The sequence below is a fragment of the Solea solea genome, chromosome 5 (assembly GCF_958295425.1).
Source record: "Solea solea chromosome 5, fSolSol10.1, whole genome shotgun sequence".
Lineage (NCBI taxonomy): Eukaryota > Metazoa > Chordata > Actinopteri > Pleuronectiformes > Soleidae > Solea > Solea solea.
The window spans coordinates 23580854-23603661 of NC_081138.1; the positions used below are offsets into that span (position 1 = coordinate 23580854).

Genomic DNA, 22808 nt, shown 5'->3' on the forward strand with positions numbered 1-22808 from the left:
GAATTAAGCAAAAAAATAAAAAGTATTGTGGGCCAGACCTGTCACTGAATTCAATAGGCTGTGACTTATCACTTAAATATTCTGATATTGTTGATTATCATGTCTTAGAACGCATTCCTCAGCCCTTACTCCAAACCATGAGAGCATCGGTGATAGCACTGACACATCTTGATAATTACTCACCAGTTTGGTCTGGTGCTGCCCAAATAAAACATCCGTCCAAGGTTCAGTTTGCTCAAAGGAACGCCGCAAGGCTCCCAATGACCTGTCCATTGGCTGAGGCTGTTTCGGAATATTTCCCATAGTAAGTAACCAAATGGTCTGTACTCATAACCATATGACCAGGGACCAAGTTAAACAAAAACTCAGAACTGACGTAGTGTGTGTATAGAGCCATCATAATGTGGAACAGGTTACCAGCTTTGATAGTTGAAGCACCCAGTAACAAGGTTATTATAATTAACGAAATACTGAGAACAGTTAGCAAAGAAACTAAATAAAAACTAAAAATAATGAAAGATCCCAAACTATTATAACCTTGCCCGGTAAGCCAAGTTTTAAAATAATATCAATATAAATATGTGAATGATGAGACAACTGTATATTGTTGCTTTTTTTGGGGGGTTTTGTTTCTTCCCTTTTACTTTCACTTGAGTTTTTTTTTGTGTGTTTGATGTGTGCGGACCCTAGGAAAAGTAGCTGCGACCTTAGTAGCAGCTAATAGGGATCTGAATAATAACGAGTAAAGAATAAAGAATATGCCAGGCATGCATATATTTTTTTTAAAAGAGTCTTTAAGTAATTTATTCAGTGGATCCAAAACAATGAGCCATGGACATTGGGAACCACCTTGAGAGCTAGAAATATGATTGGTGTGTGTGTGTAAAGACAGTAAAAATATAAGAAAATATAAGAGTGCATACATTTTTATATAACTTAATCATAAATGCATTAAAGCCTAATACTTGTGAAATTTGTATGCACAAATAATGAACAGAAGTGAACTGGAAGACCCATACCAATCCAATCAGGATACTTGTTTTAAATCATACTGTGACACATTACAGGCACACTGGCACTGTCATATAGCAGCTGAGGTTGTTGGTACATATGTTTTTCTAGTTGCATCAAATGCTTCCATCTTTTAATTCAAATAAAGAAGCTGTAGACATTTCCATGGATGCTGATGTGATATAGGTTTATTTAAATGAAGAAACACCCTAAACCTGCTTGCAAAAAAAAAGCACAGACAACAATCCCCATACCCTGTAAAGTAAAATTTGGTTCTAGAAACTTTTACCTTATTACACATGTCCAACAAAAGCCCAATGCATTTAATCTACCGCCCTCTTTGGGCTGCGTACCAGGTCACAGCTGTAGAGCAGATGTCTGTCTAGCTCTGGTTTGTAATTCAACCTGATTAGATGTTTGTCACAGCCTGATGAAGAATTAAAGATGATATTCATTGATCTGTTGATTTATCTATGCTTGAGTAATACATTCATAATTTCACCTGAAGATACATTGACTTAGATTTTAGATTTTAGCACCTGTCAGATCAGCTGGAGCCATGCAGCCACACCACCTTATTTTCTTATACACTTTGCTTAAGCCTTTATATGGTGAGATGCAATTGATGCGCAACTCAAAATTTGCACATATTGCTGTATTAATTCTCCAAATGTGGCAAAGGTTGGTATTTGACCTTTGACACTTTGGCTTTGTACAAAGCCACTCCACAGACCATGCCAACAGCAGCAAGAAGACATCCAACGATGAACACCAGGTTCAAATTCAAGTTCCAGGTCCCTGGAGAAAAGAGAAAAACAATTTGAATCAAGCCTTGTCTACAGTGTTTGACCAGATGAGTGAGCAGGTGTTTTCCGTCTATCATACCTGTGGCTTCGGGGCTCTCTGCTGACCTGTGGAGGCGCAGGGGCCCCTGGGAAACAAAGTGGTGAGCACTCTGGATGATGGCCTCTCTCTTTCGGCGTTTGGCAGGACTTGTGGAGTTGATGCACCCCTGTGAGCACCTTGTGTTGGAGTTTCCTGCTTCACACATCATGAGTGAACAGCTGATGTACACCTAAACACAGCAAGACACGCTGTCATTACTTCAGAAAGTGAATGACGATCATTCAACTTATCAAAAGATTGTATGTCAAATGAGGTCAAATTTTTTTAATGTATGTTTAATTTACAACATACATTTTCTCAAGACATTACAACATTATAAAAAGAAAGAGAAACCCAACAGTTCACACATGGCACTTTCACATCTGCAATTCTGGCTCCCCAACAAAACTTTGAACACATAAATGGAGTCCAAGAGGCAACGGATACGAAGAACACGCAGTGGTCAGTGAATGAGCTTGTGTTTGAGTTTGTGAATTAACAGAAGGAAAGCTCTCAGAAGCAGAAGCAAAATCCAAGGCAGCCACCTGCCTCTTTTCAAATCCATATTCAGAACAATCTGCTTACCTGATCATGCAGTCCGATGAATTTGAAGGCCTCTATGCTGAACTGGAATTCTTTGACATCACTGCTGGGATGGATTACAACAGTTGGGTCCACTTTGCACCTAATCCAATCAGAAAAAAAAAGAAGTATTTTGTTACTTCTGCACACAATGTCACCGCAGGGGCTATTTTACATATTACAACTAAGTAAACTGTGAAATCACTTTGAAGCTGTGATTTTAATAAGACACAGATCGTTGCTTTGAACACAGACTACACGCGGAGGCTGATGTATTCATGTTAATCCTGACAAAAATCGACTGCCTTCATATATAGACATACCCGTTTTCAATGATGGAGTAGGTTTGGCTGTAGTTTGGGTTGTCATATGGTGAAGCTTTGCAGGACTCCACAAACAGCTCTGTGTTGCTGACTGAAGAGGTGGCCTCGATCTGCATGTAAATCCTGCTCCCTAAGTCGTACTCCAGTGGATAAGAAATTGGATCGATCATGGTGTGGAACTGATTGTCGGGGTAGAACTCAAACTGATAGGTGAATGTGCCAAAGCCCTTGTCCCACACTGTGACATTCGTCCTGTGTGCTAAGAAGCCCTGAGTCACATTTCCTCGTTTTGGGTATTGGCAGTAGAACTGCACTTCCAGCAGATGCTTCCTGGTGATCACGTCGGCAGTGTTGTCAAACGGAGTGATTTCATTCTTGAAATAGAGGAAATCATTGTCTTCCTGCAAAGTAAAATATTACGTGTTTAGCAGCAGCAGTAACTGACAGTGTGGGATGAAACAAAAGCGAGCGTCTCTTTACCTCAACCTGAGTACCACAAGCATTGAGGGGGAAGACACCGATGACGTGAGTGCTGTTGGAGTGTGTCTGGAGGCTGCAGACCGTGTTTGTGGGATCACTGAGCCGCAGATGATCCTGGTGGAGTCGAGGGAACGAGGCTTTCTCAACCATCACTGTCATTGTGGTCTCGGTGCAGATCACATGAGATTTAACTGCAATGATAAAAAAATTTTTTTACAGTACAGTACCAACATACAGAGACAAACAATCACTCACACTCACATGTCCACTTGAGTGGTCATGGAAGTTAAATATTGCACTGGAAAAGTGCAATAAAAATACAGACCATTTAGTCTAACCTCCAGTGTAGTGAAGAATGCTTATGGTACAGCTGTGGTTCAGTGATGAGAGAAATGTCATTCAGTTTGAAAAAGATCCTAATAATAATTTCCCACTGCAAACGATGTGGTCAATATTTGCTGCCTAAATGTAGATGATGGCAGCCAGACGTATGTGAGTAAAATGCATGTCATAATAGAGACGTGGGGAAAAGGTGGAGGTCAAGACTTGTACCATGCCTCACCTGCAAGCCTTCCTTCCTCCATTACATTTTTTCATCATTTTTTACAGTCAACCCTCTGACTCACCTTGCGTTGCAGTGATGTCCACCAGAACACACCTCATCTCAGACTGGTAAACACGAGACCTGAAAATCATTTGAAAAGAATAATCTCTCTGACAAACACAGAGGGTGATACAGTGATATTTAATGTGTGTAAAAGCTGTAAAGGGAATATTCAGTTTTTTGGGGACAAAATTCTTTGGGGTTGTGATTGATAATCAATTAACGTGTAAACATCTATATTGAAAGAAAGATTTGAAAATAATTGCAACCCTTCATGAGTTTAGCTTTGCATAACTTCATTGCTCACTGATGTGTTTATCTTACTGTGGGAATTTGAGGATCAACATTTAAATTGATGTTAAATTAACCATTCCTAATAACATCCAGAGTTAATACAAAGTCTCTTCCGGACATTATTTATAAAAGTCTTTCTGAAGATGGAAGATGATTTACTTTCTTGTAGTTTTAAATTAAAAAGATGCATTTCTGTTGATGGAGTTACACTATGGCGCTGTGCAAATATGAACTACTACTGAGTAGTGATGTACATGTGGTCTGAGCGGTGGTCCACATGTAAAAAGTGAATTGATGATCGAAGAAATTAAAACCAAGACTCACTGGTGCAATGCATCAACTACAAAGCAGATCGGGTAATGATCTCCCAAGTCGTTATGGAGAGGCGTCCATTTGATGACAAACTCATTATGTGCGTTGGTGTGTTTGCTGATGTTCATCGGCCCACTCACATGGATAGCTTGTATTCTGTGTTGAAGCAAAAACGGAAGGTGACAAAGTTATCTGACTTGCCGAGATGATTCATCGTCACAGAGCGTCACTGATCATGTTGGTTCTCACTAACCTTCCCATGCTGACTTGTGCTTTGACAATGATCTCCATTTCCTTGTTGAGTACTGCTTGGACACGTGCCCCATTTGCAGGTGTTGGGTTGATAAACTGTGGCAAGTAGACTCCCTCCTGACATGAAGGAGCACTGCTTTCCACTGCAAAACAAAGCATATTTTCACTTCCAACCAAGCCTTTAATTGCAACCTTGATGAATACATACTTTCCTTTGTCTTCCGGAAAGTCACCATTCCATCATGCGTCCCCGTACACAGTAAAGTGTTTCAATCAAATATGACCCCACACCAATTAAAAGAGGTATCATCCAGAGTGAATGTGAGGGCACAAACATGTCACATGTTCTCTCAAAAATCTTACCACGAACAGAGAATTGCAGCGGGAGTTTACTCAGAGGCACAGGGTGTATGAGATTCAGTGGAGTTACAGAGCGGCGGGATCTGTCGCTGTAGGTCAGAGAGATGTGGTTTTTAGGGAAGTCCTCCACCACCATCTCAAATCCAAAAACGCTTGAATGGTGAGTTGTACTGTTGTAGTGCAACATGCAGGAGTCCTAATAATGAGAATATTTATTAGTTGAGAGGCAAAGAATCAAATCCTTACCATACCATGCAATCTATAACTGACCTGATCTAAGGTGAAACCACCAGGAAGGGAGCATTGATGGCACTCGTGAGTTGGGATATTTCCATAACGGCATCGAACTCTGTCGCCATCAGGATCAAAGGCCATCAGTTTGTATGTCCGTGGGCAGTTTTGAGGAATTCTTGAACAGACACATTAACATGAATTAATGAATGGCTTTCTAAAGTTCATTTCTCAAAAATGATCAATGAGGAGTTTTGTGTGTGTACTGTATGTGTGTGTTCCACGTATTCCTCGTGTTGCGGGGGATCTAAATCTTATACGTTTTTACAGTCACATTACGGGACTTGTCTTCCTAATGGGGGCATAACATAGTCCCCATAACGTAAATTATTACTTTTTGAGGTGAAGACATGTTGTATGGTTAGGTCTGCAACCTGCGGCTCTAGAGTTCTTTTTTTAGGGATCAAGGCGATAAATAAAATTGCAAAAAAAAAAGATTGCGAACCTCACAAAACTCGACAAAGTCGCTATTCCCAGCACTTAAAGGAAGTCACACATGTACAAACATTTAAGTCCTGTCCATCTTTGGATCCACATGATTATGCAGGTTTTCTCAAGCATGGACAAGAAAAAAATCCAAATCATTTGTGTATTTATTTATATTTGAGGTAATTAAATGTCAAGAATTTTCTTTTTGTACTTTTTAATTTTCATAAATGCAACAAACTATATTTTTGTCATGGAAACCAGATTCTGTGTGTGTGTGTGTGTGTGTATACCGGAGGTAAGGTATGATGGAGACGTCTGGTGATCTGTTTGGCTCCCTGGTGTCAGATCTCATCCCCAAATCAATGAGAGTCAGTAGATACCAGTTACTGACTAGATTGCGTGTATTAACCCAACAACAGCTATGTGCCCTGGTATGGAAGCAACACAGTTCAGATCAGCATGTTTGAAATGTAGAGAGGTTTTTTTTTAAATATATTAAATATTTAACTTAATATATCAATGACATTAGACAGATTTTAATTAACAACTACATGTTACCAGAAATATTAATAATAATAATTGTTTGTTTTAAAAAAAAAAAAAAAAAAGCAATCCTCACCTCATGTTGAATGGTTTGTCATTCACGACTTTGATTGTACTGAGCAATTCAGTTTCGCACCAAATGCTGTTACTTTCAATTGTACCCTTCTCATACGTGAAGGGGGCGCAGTGGCCACTCACGACACAATACCATGAGTGGTGGCTGGAACACCCACTGTAGGTTGACCGTCTGCGAAAGTCCACCTGTAGACCGAACATGTTTTAACAAATTTAGAACCAAAATTAGAACAAAACAAGCTTAGAGATCAAACAAACAAGCAAATATGAAAATCAAATATATTAGTGAACACAATGCATAGTATTTTCCTAAAATAAAATGAAGTGATTTAATCATTGAATTGTATAAGAAGGGTTAAATATCATCATTTGACAAGGTGATTAACAAAGAGAGTTCAGAATATAAATGTTTCGGGTCATCATCATATCTCTCACATTGAATGATCCGTCAGTGTTTCTTCCTTTATAGGTGTAGGTCGCCATTCCTCCATAGTGATGTGACGCTGATGCCAGTGAGACCAGGACGAGCTGCAGCAGAAGCACTGTTGTGGAAGCCATGATGTCCAGAAATCTCTGTCCCTGGATTCTCGACTGAGCCGTCTTTATATAGTAGGTCTGCTTGAGAAACCAGGGTTTATTGTGCCAACTTGAGTGGTATGTTCTCTATGTGTCAGTGGCAAAACCAGTTTGTAGAAAGAAGACACTCAAAGCAAACACCTAGGTTCATTAACTCATCAAACACTATTGTGTCAAAGATGTCTGATTTCTGACGATCAGAATGAGCGGTCGCACCTAGATTATTCCATAATTGTAGTCAACAAAAGACACAATCAACACTGTGCTTTGTCGTGGTAAAATTCTTTATTACTATTTTGGTTCCACCTCTTTTTCAAGGGAGTCCTGGCCAAGATAGGCAGCAGCAAATACGAAACACTCAACAGTTACAAATTTACACCCAAACAGAAAACAGATAAAAGAATCCAGATTAAATTTACAACCACATTATGAAAAACAAGTTCATGTTGTGGAGTCAGCCTCAAGAACTCTCAGTTTGGATTTGAAAGCTCTCAATGAAATTGACTCAGTTATGGCGTGTTTCCACAGGCTCTACTCGCCTAACATCGGCACGGCACAGTTAAGTTGCGTTTCCACTAGCAATTGTACCTGGTACCAGGTACTTCTTTTACAATCCTAAAAATGTGGCTTAATCTCTATAATTACTCAAACAGCAAGGTTAAGCAATTACGCTGACCTTTTTTTATCCTCAGATGCACGGAAATCTTTTTCCTGTGTACCGCACCCTTCAATATAATATTACAGCCACAAAAAAAGAGAGAAAGACACAACACAGCAACTCCAATTCCAGTATTGGCAAGTCTTCAAATGTGATTCAAACTGAGAAGTAGTAGAGCAGTGCAACTGTAAAGCCACTGCTATATCAGAGCTTGTCTTACCAGGTCGATTTGAACTATAAAGACTATATGAGTCAGGTTCAAAGAGAAAGATATTCACAGATTCGAACTCCAACAAATCTCCAACAATTACCAGGGAAATGTCTAAAATCTCAATACTTAACAGAGGAGTCTAGTGTATTTAGCGCCGGCACTGCGAGCGGCATAACAAACCCTGCCGCTGTGTTTCAGTCCAGTGTCAGACAGCACTAAACAATACTTGTGTCATTTGAAAACTACAGTAAGGTTACACATTGCTGTAGTTAGGTGAGTAAGTGAGTTTCACGTTTCACATTTTTACTGTATATGCTCTTTGCAATGCATTGGTTACACCTCCTCGTGAGTGAAAGCTGAAGTTGCATATTCACAAACGTACAAAGTCACATTTGTTAAGGATAAGTGCATTATATATCAAGTTTATATACCTAGTGACCCGGTTGGAACAACGGTCTTTCTGCATGGAGTTTGCATGTTCTCCCCATGTGAGTGTGAGTTTCCTCCAGATTCTCTGGTTCCTCCCACAGTCCAAAAACATGCAGATTTGGCTGTAGGTGTGAGTGTGGGAGAGTGGATGGTTCTTTGTCTCTCTGTGGCCCTGTGATGGACCTGTCCAGGCTATTCCCCACCTTAGTCCTATGCCCTATGTCAGCTGGGATTGGTACCAGTATTGCCCGTGACCTTCATGTGGAGGATAAAGCAGTAGAAGATGAGTGAGTGAGTGAGTGAGTGAGTGAGTGAGTGAGTGAGAAGTATCTTCTGGTAGGAACTAATAGAGAAGGGCGACACTTTGGCTGTGAGAAATATTTTACATACTTAAAATTAATTGTTGACTGCACAATGCTCCACCAGTGCATATGTTTTCGAACGTCAGAGGTTCGTTAATCAAATGTTTTATTAAAATAATTAATAGAAAAATAAAAGTTGGGTGAGGCCAAACAATGGTTTGCCTTACTTCAAAGAACATAACAAACATTGTAGGAGAAACGAAAACAGCTTTGAGTCAAGCATATAATTACTACCATCTCAGTTTGCTGTTGTCAATCAAACAGCAAGGTTAAGCAATTACGCTGACCTTTAATGCACGGAAATCTTTTTCCTGAGTACCGCACCCTTCAATGTAATATTACAGCCACAAAAAAAGAGAAAGACACAACCCCAATTCCAGTATTGGCAAGTCTTCAAATGTGATTTAAACTAAGAAGTAGTAGAGCAGTGCAACTGTATGCAAACCTCCCATCTGAGATTTCTTATAAAGCCAGTGCTATATGAGAGCTTGTCTTACCAGGTGGATTTGAACTATAAAGACTATAAGAGTCAGGTTCAAAGGGTCATTAGGATCAGTATCTTCCTAATCCAACTTCTCAGTCAATTCTTTTACTATAAATGACATCTAATTAGCACTGTGTGTACACTGTGTGTCTTTCTGAACTTTTTACTGGTATAAACACTGACTAATGAGTCAGACGCTCATTTCTTCCCGAGGCTCCTGTCAAAGCTATACGATTGAGATGTGAATTGTGGTCCCATTCAGACTTGATCTTGACATGAGAGGAGCTCCGGTGAATTGCGCTTCCATTTCATTGAAGGTAAGTTTTAACCTTTATACTGTATATATATGTATATAAAAAAATAACTCATGTGACTATTAGTGTTAAAACTGTGGCATGCATGAGTGCTGATTTGTGTCAAATAGCGAGAAATAACAGTAGATCAGAGGACGTCAGCTGAGGAGGTGGTCTCTAGTTGGTCCTAGTTTATTGTTGTTATTATTATTATTACCAAACCTCTATGTGTGTCTGTGGTAAGCTGACATTGTGAAGACATTTGGCTCCTTACAGCTTAAAAGGGCTAACAGAGCATTAAAGAGAGATAGAAGATCATTATGATAAAATGTTGTCCAAGCAGGAAGAAAAGCATAAATGTTTTAATCTCATAATTACACAACACTTCTATTTCTGCTCCATTGCCTCCACTGCTGAAGCTGCACGATGGACAGAGACAGTGCGATTGAGATTTATTTTAGGTCGAGAATGAAAATCTCAAAAGCCTGGCATTGCAAGGAATCATTACCAAAGTAAAGTTAGAAAGATATTACCAGATTCAAACTTCTGCAATCAACAACACTTAAACGAAACATTGTTGAAACACATGCAAGACATATTTATATAAAATGATATTGTATAAAAGCATATTCCTCAGGACCCACAGGGGTGCTGTGCCAATCTCAGCTGACATAGGGCGATAGGCGGGGTACACCCTGGTACACCCAGTTTGCCTGTGCAACATATCATATATCATGTATTTTTATGTTTGTTTGTTTTATGTCATACAAACCCGTACATAGCACAATTCTAAAAACACAATAATATATACACCCTACTCAAAAAGAAAAAATAACAAAATAATACACAAGGAAAAAAATACCATTCCATAATCTTCCCAAAAATGTTCAAACGCAAGGATCAAGGACAGAATATATATATATTATTATGGTACAGTTTTGGTCACACGTTAATTTCAGTGCACTAAACTAACTAAAATAAGATTACAGTAGAATGTGACTGAAAATAAAATATAGACAAAAGATATTAGCTGCAATAAAAACCCATGACACACCATACGTTGCGTCACCCGAACAATTTACGATGACCTCGTATAGATGTCTTTATCACAGAACCACATTACTGAGTGACCGACGTGCAGTTCTTGCACATGACATTTCTGTGAGAGATAGAGAGAGTAGTTGCGCCATCGTGTGGTCAAAACAGTAAAAATTGGATTTACAGTATAAAAATTTGTCATTAATATAATGCAGTGATTTATAAATATAAAAGAGAGTCCCCCCCACCCCCGAGTCTGCACCGCCCTACGGAAGAGGATTATGGCCAAAACAGTCAGACTTCTGAGATCAAATTTAGACTTTTTTTTCCCTCAGAATTCTAACTTCTTTCATTCATTCATCGATCTTCTAGAACGTTTACATATTTATAACTGTACTTAATATTGTATTAAACAAATGTGTTTATTTATTTCTAATTTATTCTGGTGCCAGTTAAATTCATACCAAGGGTACCAAATGTGTTAAGGCAGAAAAAACCCTTTGCTTATGTTCATAAATCAAAGGATTCAAACAATGTGCATGCAATGAGCAATTGGTTATGTGGGTCAGGCTGAAAACACAAGCTATGTAAACTAAAGCACTATTGTGCTGGGGTTAGTTTTTGTTTCTGATACCTTAGTAAACTATACCATCATATTTATATAAATTGGCTACTGCAGGCTACTGTACCTGGTCTGAAGGTTGTTTGTACATTAGAAGTACTGCTTCAGAGTTCACTGGTAATGGAGCAGACAGTACCGTTTACCAACTGTAGGGGGAACCCAGAGAGCAATCCTAGGTTGTGTTACTTTAATGTCTCCTCCATTGATCAGAAACCATTGTTTGCACAGACAAAGAATGGAATTAATAGGCGGACACAAACCAGTCAGGTTACTTGTTTTTACTTGTCATCATACTGTAAAATTGTCATCATACTGTAAAATTACACATAATCGTACATCATACATTATACAGCAGCAACACCCAAAACCGGCTTTCAAAAAAATATCAAAATAAAGTTTTATGAGCAAAAACATCAAACAACAAAAACACCGTCCTCTTAAATGATGAAAAAAATGAAGCATGAACATTTATCCTGTACCCTGTATGAAAAACGATGTGAAAGAAGCAAACACAACAGAATAACAATGTAGAAAAAGGTTTTTAGTCTATAACAAATCAGAGGATGTCTGATAAATGCCAAATGTCATTCACACAGCCTTTACGCAGACTTCTGCCTATCTCTGGGTTGTAATTTCACCGGACTGCATGTTACTATATGGCTTAGAGTTGCTACTCATTGATGTGTTTATTTGTCTCTATGTCTGAGTTATAAATTCACAATATAATTTCACCTGATGATGCAGTGACTTAGATTCGTCTGCAGTATTAAATATCTAGCACATATTATTAAAGAGCGTCCGTCAGATCAGCCGGGGACATGCAGCCATGCCACCTTCTTTCCTTCATACACGTGTTTTGCACACATTGCTGTATTAATGCTCAAAACTTGGCAAAGGTTGGTATTTGACCTTTGACACTTTGGCTTTGTAGATGACCACGCCACAGACCATGCCCACAGCTGCAAGAAGACATCCAGCGATGAACACCAGGTTCAAATTCAAGTTCCAGGTCCCTGGAGAAAAGAGAAAAACAATTTGAATCAAGCCTTGTCCAAAGTGTAGTTTTGACCCGACGAGTGAGCAGGTGTTTTCCGTCTTTCATACCTGGGGCTTCGCGGCTCTCTGCAGACCTCCGGAGGCGCAGGGGCCCCTGGGAAACAAAGTGGTTCGCGCTCTGGATGATTGCATCTCTCTTTCGGCGTTTGGACTGTGGGGCAATGCACCCCTGTGAGCACCTTGTGTTGGGGTTTCCTGCTTCACACATCATGAGTGAACAGCTGATGTACACCTAAACACAGAAAGACACACTGTCATTACTTCAGAGCATGTACAGCAAAATCAAGGTTGAGTGCACTTGTTTGTTTGTTTTTATATGAATTATATGAATCATTTCCCCCAAAATGTTCCTCTTTTCAAATCCATATTCAGAACGATCTGCTTACCTGATCGTGCAGTCCGATAAATTTGAAGGCCTCTATGCTGAACTGGAATTCTTTGTCATCACTGCTGGGATGGATTACAACAGTTGGGTCCACTTTGCACCTAATCCAATCAGAAAAACAAAGTATTTTTCTTATTTCTGCACACGATGTCACCGCTGGGGCCATTTTACATATTATAACTAAGTGACCTGTCACTGTTTTCATACCCGTTTTCAATGATGGAGTAGGTTTGGCTGTAGTTTGGGTTGTCATATGGTGAAGCTTTGCAGGACTCCACAAACAGCTCTGTGTTGTTGACTGAAGAGGTGGCCTCGATCTGCATGTAAATCCTGCTCCCTAAGTCGTACTCCAGTGGGTATGAATTTGGATCGATCATGGTGTGGAACTGATTGTCGGGGTAGAACTCAAACTGATAGGTGAATGTGCCAAAGCCCTTGTCCCACACTGTGACATTATTCCTGTGTGCTAAGAAGCCCAGAGTCACATTTCCTCGTTTTGGGTATTGGCAGTAGAACTGCACTTCCAGCAGATGCTTCCTGGTGATCACGTCGGCAGTGTTGTCAAACGGAGTGATTTCATTCTTGAAATAGAGGAAATCATTGTCTTCCTGCCAAAGTAAAATATTACGTGTTTAGCAGCAGCAGTAACTGACAGTGTGGGATGAAACAAAATCGAGCGTCTCTTTACCTCAACCTGAGTACCACAAGCATTGAGGGGGAAGACACCGATGACGTGAGTGCTGTTGGAGTGTGTCTGGAGGCTGCAGACCGTGTTTGTGGGATCACTGAGCCGCAGATGATCCTGGTGGAGTCGAGGGAACGAGGCTTTCTCAACCATCACTGTCATTGTGGTCTCGGTGCAGATCACATGAGATTTAACTGCAATGACACACACATTTGAATAATTTACAGTGCTTTTTAAAAAAAGTAATTTTTTTTTTTACAAAACTTGATTTAGAGCTTTAAAGTATGTAATGTTTCAATACTGATTTTTTATTTTTATTTTTACTTTTTTAAGGCAAATGATTATATCACTTATGACACCGTATAGAGAATCAAAATCGGAATAAAAAAATTAAATTAGTTATCATCATCAATGACCTTAGACTAAACTAGACAAATGGCAGACCCATATGTGCTAAAAGAGAAAAAAACAGATCCGAGAATCGAATTGAAAATCGGATTGAGAATTGAATTGAGAATCAAATCGAGAATCGAGAATTGAATCGACAATTGAATCAAGAATCGAATCGAGAATCAACTTGGAGACTTGGAAAATCGTGACACCCCTAAATCTGTTTTGAATGAATGTTCAATTTTATATTGATACGTGTCGCATGTTCGTTCATTCATCTTCTACAGCTTATCTTGTTGCATCGCGGAGCTACACTCAATCCCAGCTAACATACTCCAAAACGCTGGGAAAATGTCATAATAGAGATGCGGGGAAAAGGTTGGAGCTCCCGTTGGATCAGCTGTAGCCCTGCAGCCTTCCTTCCTCCATTACAGTTACTTTTGTCATAAATGTTTACGATCACATATCTGTCTGTCTGTCTCTGTCCATCCCTCTGACTCACCTTGCGTAGTGCTGACGCCGACCAGAACACACCTCATCTCAGACTGGAAGATACGAGACCTGAAAATCATTTGAAAAGGATCATTTTTCCACATGAATGTGAATTATCCTGGGGTTCGCACTCTGACTCAGTTGCTCAGAAATGCAGTGCTTTGCAAAACAAACACAGAGGGTGATACAGTGTTATTTAATTAAACTGGAAAACTGTAGTTGGAATATTTTTGAGACAAAATTCCTTGGGGTTGTGCTGGATGGTTAGTTAACGTTGTAAAGAATTTAAAATTATGAGATAATAATAGATGATTTGTGATTTTAGCTTTACATAACTTTTTTGATTCACTGATACTGCTGTGTTAAATAAATAAAATTACATTTAAGATTATGCTAAATTCAATTGCCTCACCACAGAAAAGAGCAAAATGTATCATTAATAAGGCTAGTTAGTATTATAATACAATTGCTAATGCTACAACAAGTTAAAAGGATGCATTTCTGTTTCTGATTTGGAGTTACACTATGGATCTGCACAAATGTGATAATGAACATACTGTGCAAATATAAACTACTACTGTTCTACCAAAAGAGTAATGTGCTGTGGTCTGAGCGGTGGTCCCAGCAGAGCTGAACCACATGTAAATAGTAAAATGATAGATTCTCAAAAAGAAATTAAAACCAAGACTCACCCGTACACTGCATCAACTGCAAAGCAGATCGGGTAATGATCTCCCAAGTCGCTTTGGAGAGGCGTCCATTTAATGACAAACTCATTTTGCGTGTTGTTGTGTTTGTTGATGTTCATCGGCCCACTCACAAAGATATTTTGTATGCTGTGTTGAAGCAAAAATGGAAGGTGACAAAGTTGTCTAACTATGCTGAGATGATTCATCGTCACTGATCATGTTGGTTCTCACTAACCTTCCATATCTGACTTGCGCTTTGACTCTGATCTCCACTTCCTTGTTGACCTCTGCTTGGACACGTGCCCCATTTGCAGGTGTTGGGTTCACAAACTTTGGCAAGTAGACTCCCTCCTCACATGAAGGAGCAGCATAATCCACTGCAAAACAAAATTAAATTCCAAACAGATATGAATAGTCACCTACCAGAGGTGTGGACTCAAGTCAAACAACATTTACACATTTATATCAATGTCACAAAGGTCAATGTTGCTTTGCTATCAACAAAAACCTGGTCTAAGGACAAAGGTTCAGTGTTTTCACGTTTATTTATACAGTACACTTATTCAATGATGTCCGGCTGCAGCCTGTGGTTGATGCACCCACATTGACTGGTTCACAAAGCCCATACACTCTGCTTGTTATGCAAACAGGGACTCACTCGGCAAGTAGCAATACACCAGATACAGCTGACCCTGATTTTAAAGGCAATGACGAGCACAGATCTGATTCTGGCTTGAATATTTTCATGCCCAAAACACAAATACAAGTAGTAATTTAAATAAATACAAGTGAGTCGGCTCATTAAGAAAATTGTTGTGTATTAAGTCTTACCAATTACAGAAAATTGCAGAGGAAGTTTACTTAGAGACACAGGGGAGGCCATGGTGGTGTATCGTGGGGTGGTTGTGGGTGCAGGTGTGGTGGTGGTTGTAGCAGCTGTGGTGGTTGTAGCAGGTGTGGTGGTGGTTGTAGCAGCTGTGGTGGTGGTTGTAGCAGGTGTGGTGGTGGTTGTAGCAGCTGTGGTGGTTGTAGCAGGTGTGGTGGTGGTTGTAGCAGCTGTGGTGGTGGTTGTAGCAGGTGTGGTGGTTGTAGCAGGTGTGGTGGTTGATGTCCACACCCACCACCACAATGTGGTGGTTGTAGCAGGTGTGGTGGTGGTCGGAGCATGTGTGGTGGTGGTTGTAGCAGCAGGTGTGGTGGTTGTTGTAGCAGGTGTGGTGGTTGTTGTAGCAGGTGTGGTGGTGGTTGTAGCAGCAGGTGTGGTGGTTGTTGTAGCAGGTGTGGTGGTGGTCCATGGCCATGTGGTGGTGGTAACTGCTCTCTTTCTCCTCCTCAAACTTAGTGGAGGTACAGTGATTGTATGTCCACCAGTGTAGCTCAGAGTGATGTGGCGTTGAGGGTAATCTTCCACCTCTAGCTCAAATCCAAAAGCGTTGCTACTCGGAGTGGTACTGTTGTAGTACAACTTGCAAGAGTTCTAATAATGAGAATATTTATTAGATGAGAGAAGTAAAGAATCAAACCTTAATCTTGGAATAAATAACTGACCTGGTCTAAGTGGAAACCCTGAGGTTGGTTATTTCTGGAATATTGGCATCGAACTCTGTCGCCATCAGGATCAAAGGCCATGATGTTGTATGTTCGTGGACAGTTGTGAGGAACTCTTCAACAGACACATTAGCATGGGTTAATTAGAGGCTTTATAAATATAATTTTTACAAAGATGATCAAATATGTTTCTCTCACTTTCATACATTCGTATATATATCTATACCTATATATATATATATATATATAGGTATAGATATATATACAAGCACACAGATACATACATATTAAATTGCTCTTATTGTATGAGATGTTTAAAAGGTTACCGGAGGTGAGGTAGAATGGCAGTGTCTGGTGATCTGTTTGGTTGCCTGGTGTCAGATCTCGTCCCCAAATTCATGTACGCCATGAGATTCCAGCCAATAACGCTATTGCGTGTCCAGACCCAACAACAGCCATGTGTACTGGTTTGAGTGGAAACAGTGCAATTATGGTGATTTGCACCGCAACACATTTAAATGTCTGAAATGCAACAGTTTCAAAGGCTGATGAATAAATAAATAAATAAATAAATAAAATACTCTCTATTACATTTCCCTCCCCCAGAAAAATAAATTGCTGGCATTATTACAGGGTAATCATAATTTAAGTTTTTAAAAGGAGTCCTTACCTTCTTGAGAAGGGTCTGTCACTCGTGACATTCATTGTACTCAGTGTTTCAGTTTCACACCACTGGCTGCTACGGTCAATTGTACCTGTCGCTGTGATGGTGGCGCAGGAGGAGCCGCTACAGTACGGGTAGTAGTACCTGCCACACCCTCCTCTGAATGTTGATCGGCTGCGAATGTCCACCTGAGAAGAAAAGATGGCATCAGCATCTTAGGAAATGTTCATTCCAGAACAGCGATATTATACCCAGTCACAGAGGGGCCCAAAATTAAAAACTGGGTCCAAGTCGGAGGCACTTGTCCTCACACTTAGTGAAGTAATGTTAACAAGTTCAGAACAAAAAAAGCTCATGGATTAAATAAACAAGCAAAATTTAAGACTGCGTTAAGATAGGTCAGTGAATGTTTATAAAACATTTCTACTTACGCCCCTAAACTTTGGAACACACTGCCCTTATATCAGGAAAGCCAGCTCATGAGATATTTTTAAAAGAAGACTTAAAATTTAACTTTTTACCATTTTCATTCCACCCTGAGTTGTGTTTTAGTGTTGGATTTGCTTTTTAAATTTGCTTTTCCTTTTATTGTGAAGCACTGAGCTGCAGTCCTTGTATGAAAGATGCAACACAAATAAGGTTTATTATTATTATTATTATTATTATCATCATCATTATTATTATTATTATTATTTTTATTATTATTATTATTAGGGTCTCAATTTGAAAATTGAAGCCACCAGGGGGTGACTCCATTAGCCACAAATGTACGTAAATTGAAGTGTACACTTCCTAAGACTATTGTTAAGTTTGTGTCACTCACTCCCTGCATCACAAAAAACACAAAGTGACTCATAAGGCTCTTCATGGTAAATGGTTTGTATTTATATAGCACTTTTCTAGAGATGACCACTCAAAGCTGCTTTACACTAGTTTTGTCATTCACCCATTCACACTTTCATAGAGCGCATCTTTTCTATCACTCATCTTTCATATGCTGCCGACACAGCCATCAGGAGCATTGTGGGGTTAAGTGTCTTGCCCAAGGACACATCTGCGGGATAAGCATCTCATATAAACCTCAAAAAATACAAAATATATTAATATAACACCAAATCTCTCACCCTGAATGATCCATCAGGGTTTCTTCCTTTGTAGGTGTAGGTCTCCAAACCCCCATAGTGATGTGAAGCTGCAGCCAGTGAGACCAAGAGCAGCTGAAGCAGAAGCACCGTCGTGGAAGCCATGATTTCCAAGTCTCCTCTGTCCCTGGATTCTCGACTGAGCCATCTTATATATGCTGGACCTGCTGGAGAAATTAGGGCTTATCGTGCCAACTTCAATGGTATGTGGACTACGTCTCAGCTGCAAAACCAGTTCATAGAAAGGAAACAAGACACTGAACACAGGGAAATGTCTTTGTTCAGTAACCAGCTCAACTGTATAATCAATTGTGTCAAAATAAAATCTGACTGACAAAATCAAAACCTTCAACCAGTTCCACCTACATTTATTTATAATAACAATCACTTTAATATGTATTGTCATATGACTGCACAATTTGATCCAATATGTTCTAACCACCTATTGAATCAGTCCAGTGGTATAAATAACAATAAAATAACACTCTTAAGATACTCTCATAAGAATAACAATTATTTTATTGCCTGAGGAATGTCATTTGTCACATTTCCTTGTTCATGCTAACTGGATGCGTCCTGGAGGGAATTTACCAGTTGGAGCAGTCTTACACTTTACCTGCATTCAAATTGTGGTTTCAGTCATTATATACAAAAGCAACCAAGTTTGTTCAGGCAGAAAAAGAGTGATTAAGTATTGTTATTTGCACAATGCTCCACCAGTGCCTTTGTTTTTGTCTTTTAATATTTTAATTTCAGGGATTTGCAGTTTCACATAACAAAGCTGGGCTTAACAGGCTCGTCTGAAGTTCACTGACCAAAATCTACAAGGAAGCAAGAGCACAGAGCACAGTCACCTGAATGTAATACATGGACTTTATACAAGTACCACTTACAAAAAAAAAATTTAAAAATCCTCAAATATGCTTTTTATTTATTTTTTTATGCAACAACGTTACAGCTACAGAACAGTGGAAGACGCAACAAAGTCTTTGATCTAGATTTAAATAGACTGAGAGTTAGAGCAGTAGATGTGTACCATTGTTGCCTCAAAGGAAATGGGAATCGTTCCAAAGGTCCTCAGTTTACTGGAAACCACAATCATCACAACTTGTTTGACCTGATCGACAAGCGATGGCGCAACCTTACTTTACTGCTTGGACCATATGACCTCTAATTCGTGTGTGAACAACTGGTTGTGGTCAAGGTTAGGGATAAGGCTTTACATAGGCTGCCCAAATGAATGGAAGTCACAACAGAGTACAAACGTTTGGATTGACTTGTTCTCAATATCTCACTTTCTACTCAGTTTCAAATCCGGGACCAAACAACAAAGTGACCAAACCACAGACACTTGAATTAGCTCTACTTCTCACTTTTTAGATCCCTACTGCGTAAACCAGGAGGGAGCCAACAATGAAGACCATGTTTGCACCCAGATTCAGGCTCAGGCCAGATGCTGGAAGAGAAAAGACTATAATATTGAAAAGAACAACACATTGTATTTTGTCAAGTGCACTCAGTGAACTGTAATCTCAAACTCACTTTGGCTTTGAGACGTTTTAACCAGGTGCAAAGGAAATTGAGCGACTGCTCGTCTGAGCCACAGCTTCTCTTTTGCTGCGATGGCCGCCCGACCTGATGCATCCCTGAGAGCACCTGGTCCCAGGGATATTGGCCTCACACAGGATGACGGAACACGTGATGTACACCTGCAGACACACATAGGTGCCGTCAAATTAAGTCGTTTGTACTGTCTAGTGAAGCTTAAACTGTGTATTATTGTGTGTGTGTGTTTGTGCAAGAGAGAGAGCAGGAGGTTGTACAAATGGTGTGCTTTAAAGTCTGCTGCAAAAAATGTGGTTCTACATATAGTAATACAAAAGTAGAGGACAATTTCTCCACCCCTTTTGTGCTTTCACCTATATTAATATGATTCAATCCGATTTTAAACATTATGAGTACTTTTTGCTCAGGTGTGTTTTTATAGTTGGTGAAAATGAAAGATTGCCTAGGTTGTGCCTCTGTAAATACTGTACGTTTTAAGATAGTAATGGAAAAAAAGCAGCACTTTTTACTGTATTGCTGAAAATTCTCTTCACAACCCCATTGTAACAATGAATGAATGCATTAATTAGTCACAAAAATAAATCTGGCAGTGGCGGTAACTGAAAGCCCAGAAAGGGCTGGACAGGTAGGTTCACTTTATGTCTTTGTGATCTTTTGAAAGTATTTGTTGTTGTCATTTGTATCCAAAAGAAGTTAGCGTTATGTAACGTGTCATGCATTATGACACGTGTCATGCTCTGTGATAGGCTGGCTACCTGTCCTGGCTACCTGTCCTGGCTACCTGCCGAGGGCCTAACCAAAGCAAGCAGTTAAGACAATGGATGGATGTTTTTTTCCCGCCTCCACTGCTCTGCATATCTTTTCAAATACACTTAAAAAGGGAATTTGACATACCTTTAAAAAATGACTTCAGTTGGTAACACAACACGCATCAATGTTTATGAGGACAGTTTCAATGTTTATGAAGCCAATATCATATCACTAGTTTTTCCAATCATTTATTTTAGTGAACCAAATGAAAATAACAAGACATGCAATAAAATGCATGTTTAAATGCAAGATTGCTTCAAACACTCACAAAGTCAGCACAAAAAGAAAATTGGTCATTGGTCAATGACAATAACACCTGAGACTGTTCCATGCCAGGAACAGCACACAGGAACAGTTTGTTGTTTAGTTGGCATTTCTGCAGGTGTCACACCCAATGGAATGATTGGTCGTAGGCATAGGCACAGTCTTCCAGTAAGTCTGATCATTTTTTTTACAAAGGTTTCTAGTTGTACGTTTCCAGTAATACCTCCTATCTTTCAATTTGGGTTTTTCTTCCTCCTCTGTAGAGGGCACAGTGATGGTGTCCTCAACATGGTACACACGGTCATCCTGAGGTGACAGGTTCACTGGCCTTGGTTTGAAAGCTTGATTTGAAAACGGCAGCATAAGTTAGATCTTGTATGCATTTAGAATGTTTTCAGTAAAACGTGGTTCTTTAGACAGTGTTCAAAGCACGAGCCAGGTTTTCAGTAGATACTAAGCTGTAAGTCATGGTATAATCGGCGTTAAAAATTAAAGTTAGTCTTGAACGTTTGAAATGGTCACACCTGCTGCAAAATTCATGTGTCATAACCTTTATATGCTGATTGTTTTGGTAATTGACTGAATGGAATGTTGTATTTGTTTTTGAAACTATTTCTGAGTATATGTCCTAAGAACATTTCTGGACATGTTTTTCGGAACTTCTTGCCAGCTCCCTATATTAATAAATATGAAAATGTACAAGCGATTCCGCACGGAGACGCAACAGGAAAATGTTGTTGTTCCAGTGGGTAAGCTTCTGTACATACAGTGCTTAACAAATGTATTGGACCGACTGTCATGAAAATGAGAAAACAAATAATTTAGAATTCTTTCAAGGACTTGTTTAAAACTAAAAATGTTGTGGCAAATAACAAACTGAAGTGACCTTTTTACACCCAAATTTAAGATGGCTGTGTTACGGCTTAAACACAACAAGGAGGGTAAAAAAAATAATAATGGAATTTATTCCACAAACAAAAAACGCTCTCAAGGAGAATCAAAATCTATACTCAAAACATAACTTTTTAAGTGACGTGAGCTGTTCTTTGACAACAGGACTGTGAAGCAAGACATACAAAAACGAACCGACACAAGACAAGGGAAACAAGGACTATTTATACATGAGGTAGAAGAACACAGGTGAAACCAATGAGGGGCGGGGTTGAATGAATGAGTATTTTATATAATTGCTCTTATTCTTCATGCAATCATTCAAGACTAATCAGAATTAAAATAACATTGAATCAAATGTAATCACTGTAATATTTTAATGCAGGTTGATAAAGCACTTTTCTTTCTGCTCAGATTAACAGCTGTCTGGATGGATTGAGCAGCAGGATTTACATACGTATCCTGTTGACTGGACTAACAACAAAGAATAAATCGCCAAAGTAAGTTGTGCGCCATTGCTTTCGTGCAACTGACTTGAGGCCAAGTTCAGCCAGGATAAGGCCCCTGATCATTGAGGACGCATGATAGGTTGTGGTCAAGGTCGGGGATAAGGCGTTAGATAGGCTGCCCAAATGAATCTTAGTTCATAAAGTCTGTATTGCCTATTGCCTCTCAATATCTCACATACAAAAGTGTTTTCAGAACAATCCTTTGTACTTCTCACCTTTTAAATTAAATTAATTATTCATTTATTCATTATTTTTATCTTTATTTTTTTTTCAATTTGTTTTTAACGTCTTGTTTTGTTGTCTGTAATTGGTGAGCCAGAGACAATTTGACACCTCAGTGGACAATAAAGACCTATTCTATTTGTATTTTATGACATTCTAGTTTTACTTTCTATGAAGAGAGAGAGAAGAGTGTGTTGATAGAATGTGATCCCAGGTGCCCGCGCATGGGGAAAAAAGTTTTATTTTGACAATCACAGACTCTGGTGCAGGGAGTAAGTAGTTAAGACAGTGATGCATTGGCTTTGTATTAGCTTGTGGCTGCTCTCATGTGTCGCCCTTAAAAATAAAATGGGATGTAAAATAGTCGGAAAAGACAGGAAC

At 39.3% G+C, this 22808-nt stretch overlaps 2 protein-coding genes across 2 annotated transcripts; both read right to left on the minus strand.

Annotated features, from left to right (window-relative positions):
- Nucleotides 1–1177: 1177 nt before the first annotated feature.
- LOC131459543 (zona pellucida sperm-binding protein 2-like) lies at nucleotides 1178–7028 on the minus strand. The gene is made up of 13 exons (XM_058629483.1): nucleotides 6877–7028; nucleotides 6443–6627; nucleotides 6114–6251; nucleotides 5374–5512; nucleotides 5107–5299; nucleotides 4745–4886; nucleotides 4504–4647; nucleotides 3908–3966; nucleotides 3282–3472; nucleotides 2802–3202; nucleotides 2482–2581; nucleotides 1897–2086; nucleotides 1178–1809 (listed from the first exon to the last, which is right to left on the minus strand). Exons 1-13 carry the CDS (start codon nucleotides 6997–6999, stop codon nucleotides 1670–1672), a joined length of 2145 nt encoding a protein of 714 aa, XP_058485466.1. The 5' UTR covers nucleotides 7000–7028; the 3' UTR covers nucleotides 1178–1669.
- A 4375-nt stretch (nucleotides 7029–11403) lies between these two features.
- LOC131459716 (ZP domain-containing protein-like) lies at nucleotides 11404–15746 on the minus strand. Its single transcript, XM_058629777.1, has 9 exons — nucleotides 15643–15746; nucleotides 15047–15188; nucleotides 14815–14958; nucleotides 14133–14191; nucleotides 13244–13434; nucleotides 12763–13163; nucleotides 12557–12656; nucleotides 12219–12402; nucleotides 11404–12127 (listed from the first exon to the last, which is right to left on the minus strand). The coding sequence occupies exons 1-9, from the start codon at nucleotides 15692–15694 to the stop codon at nucleotides 11988–11990; spliced, it is 1413 nt and encodes a 470-aa protein (XP_058485760.1). The 5' UTR covers nucleotides 15695–15746; the 3' UTR covers nucleotides 11404–11987.
- Between the last annotated feature and the right edge of the window lie 7062 nt (nucleotides 15747–22808).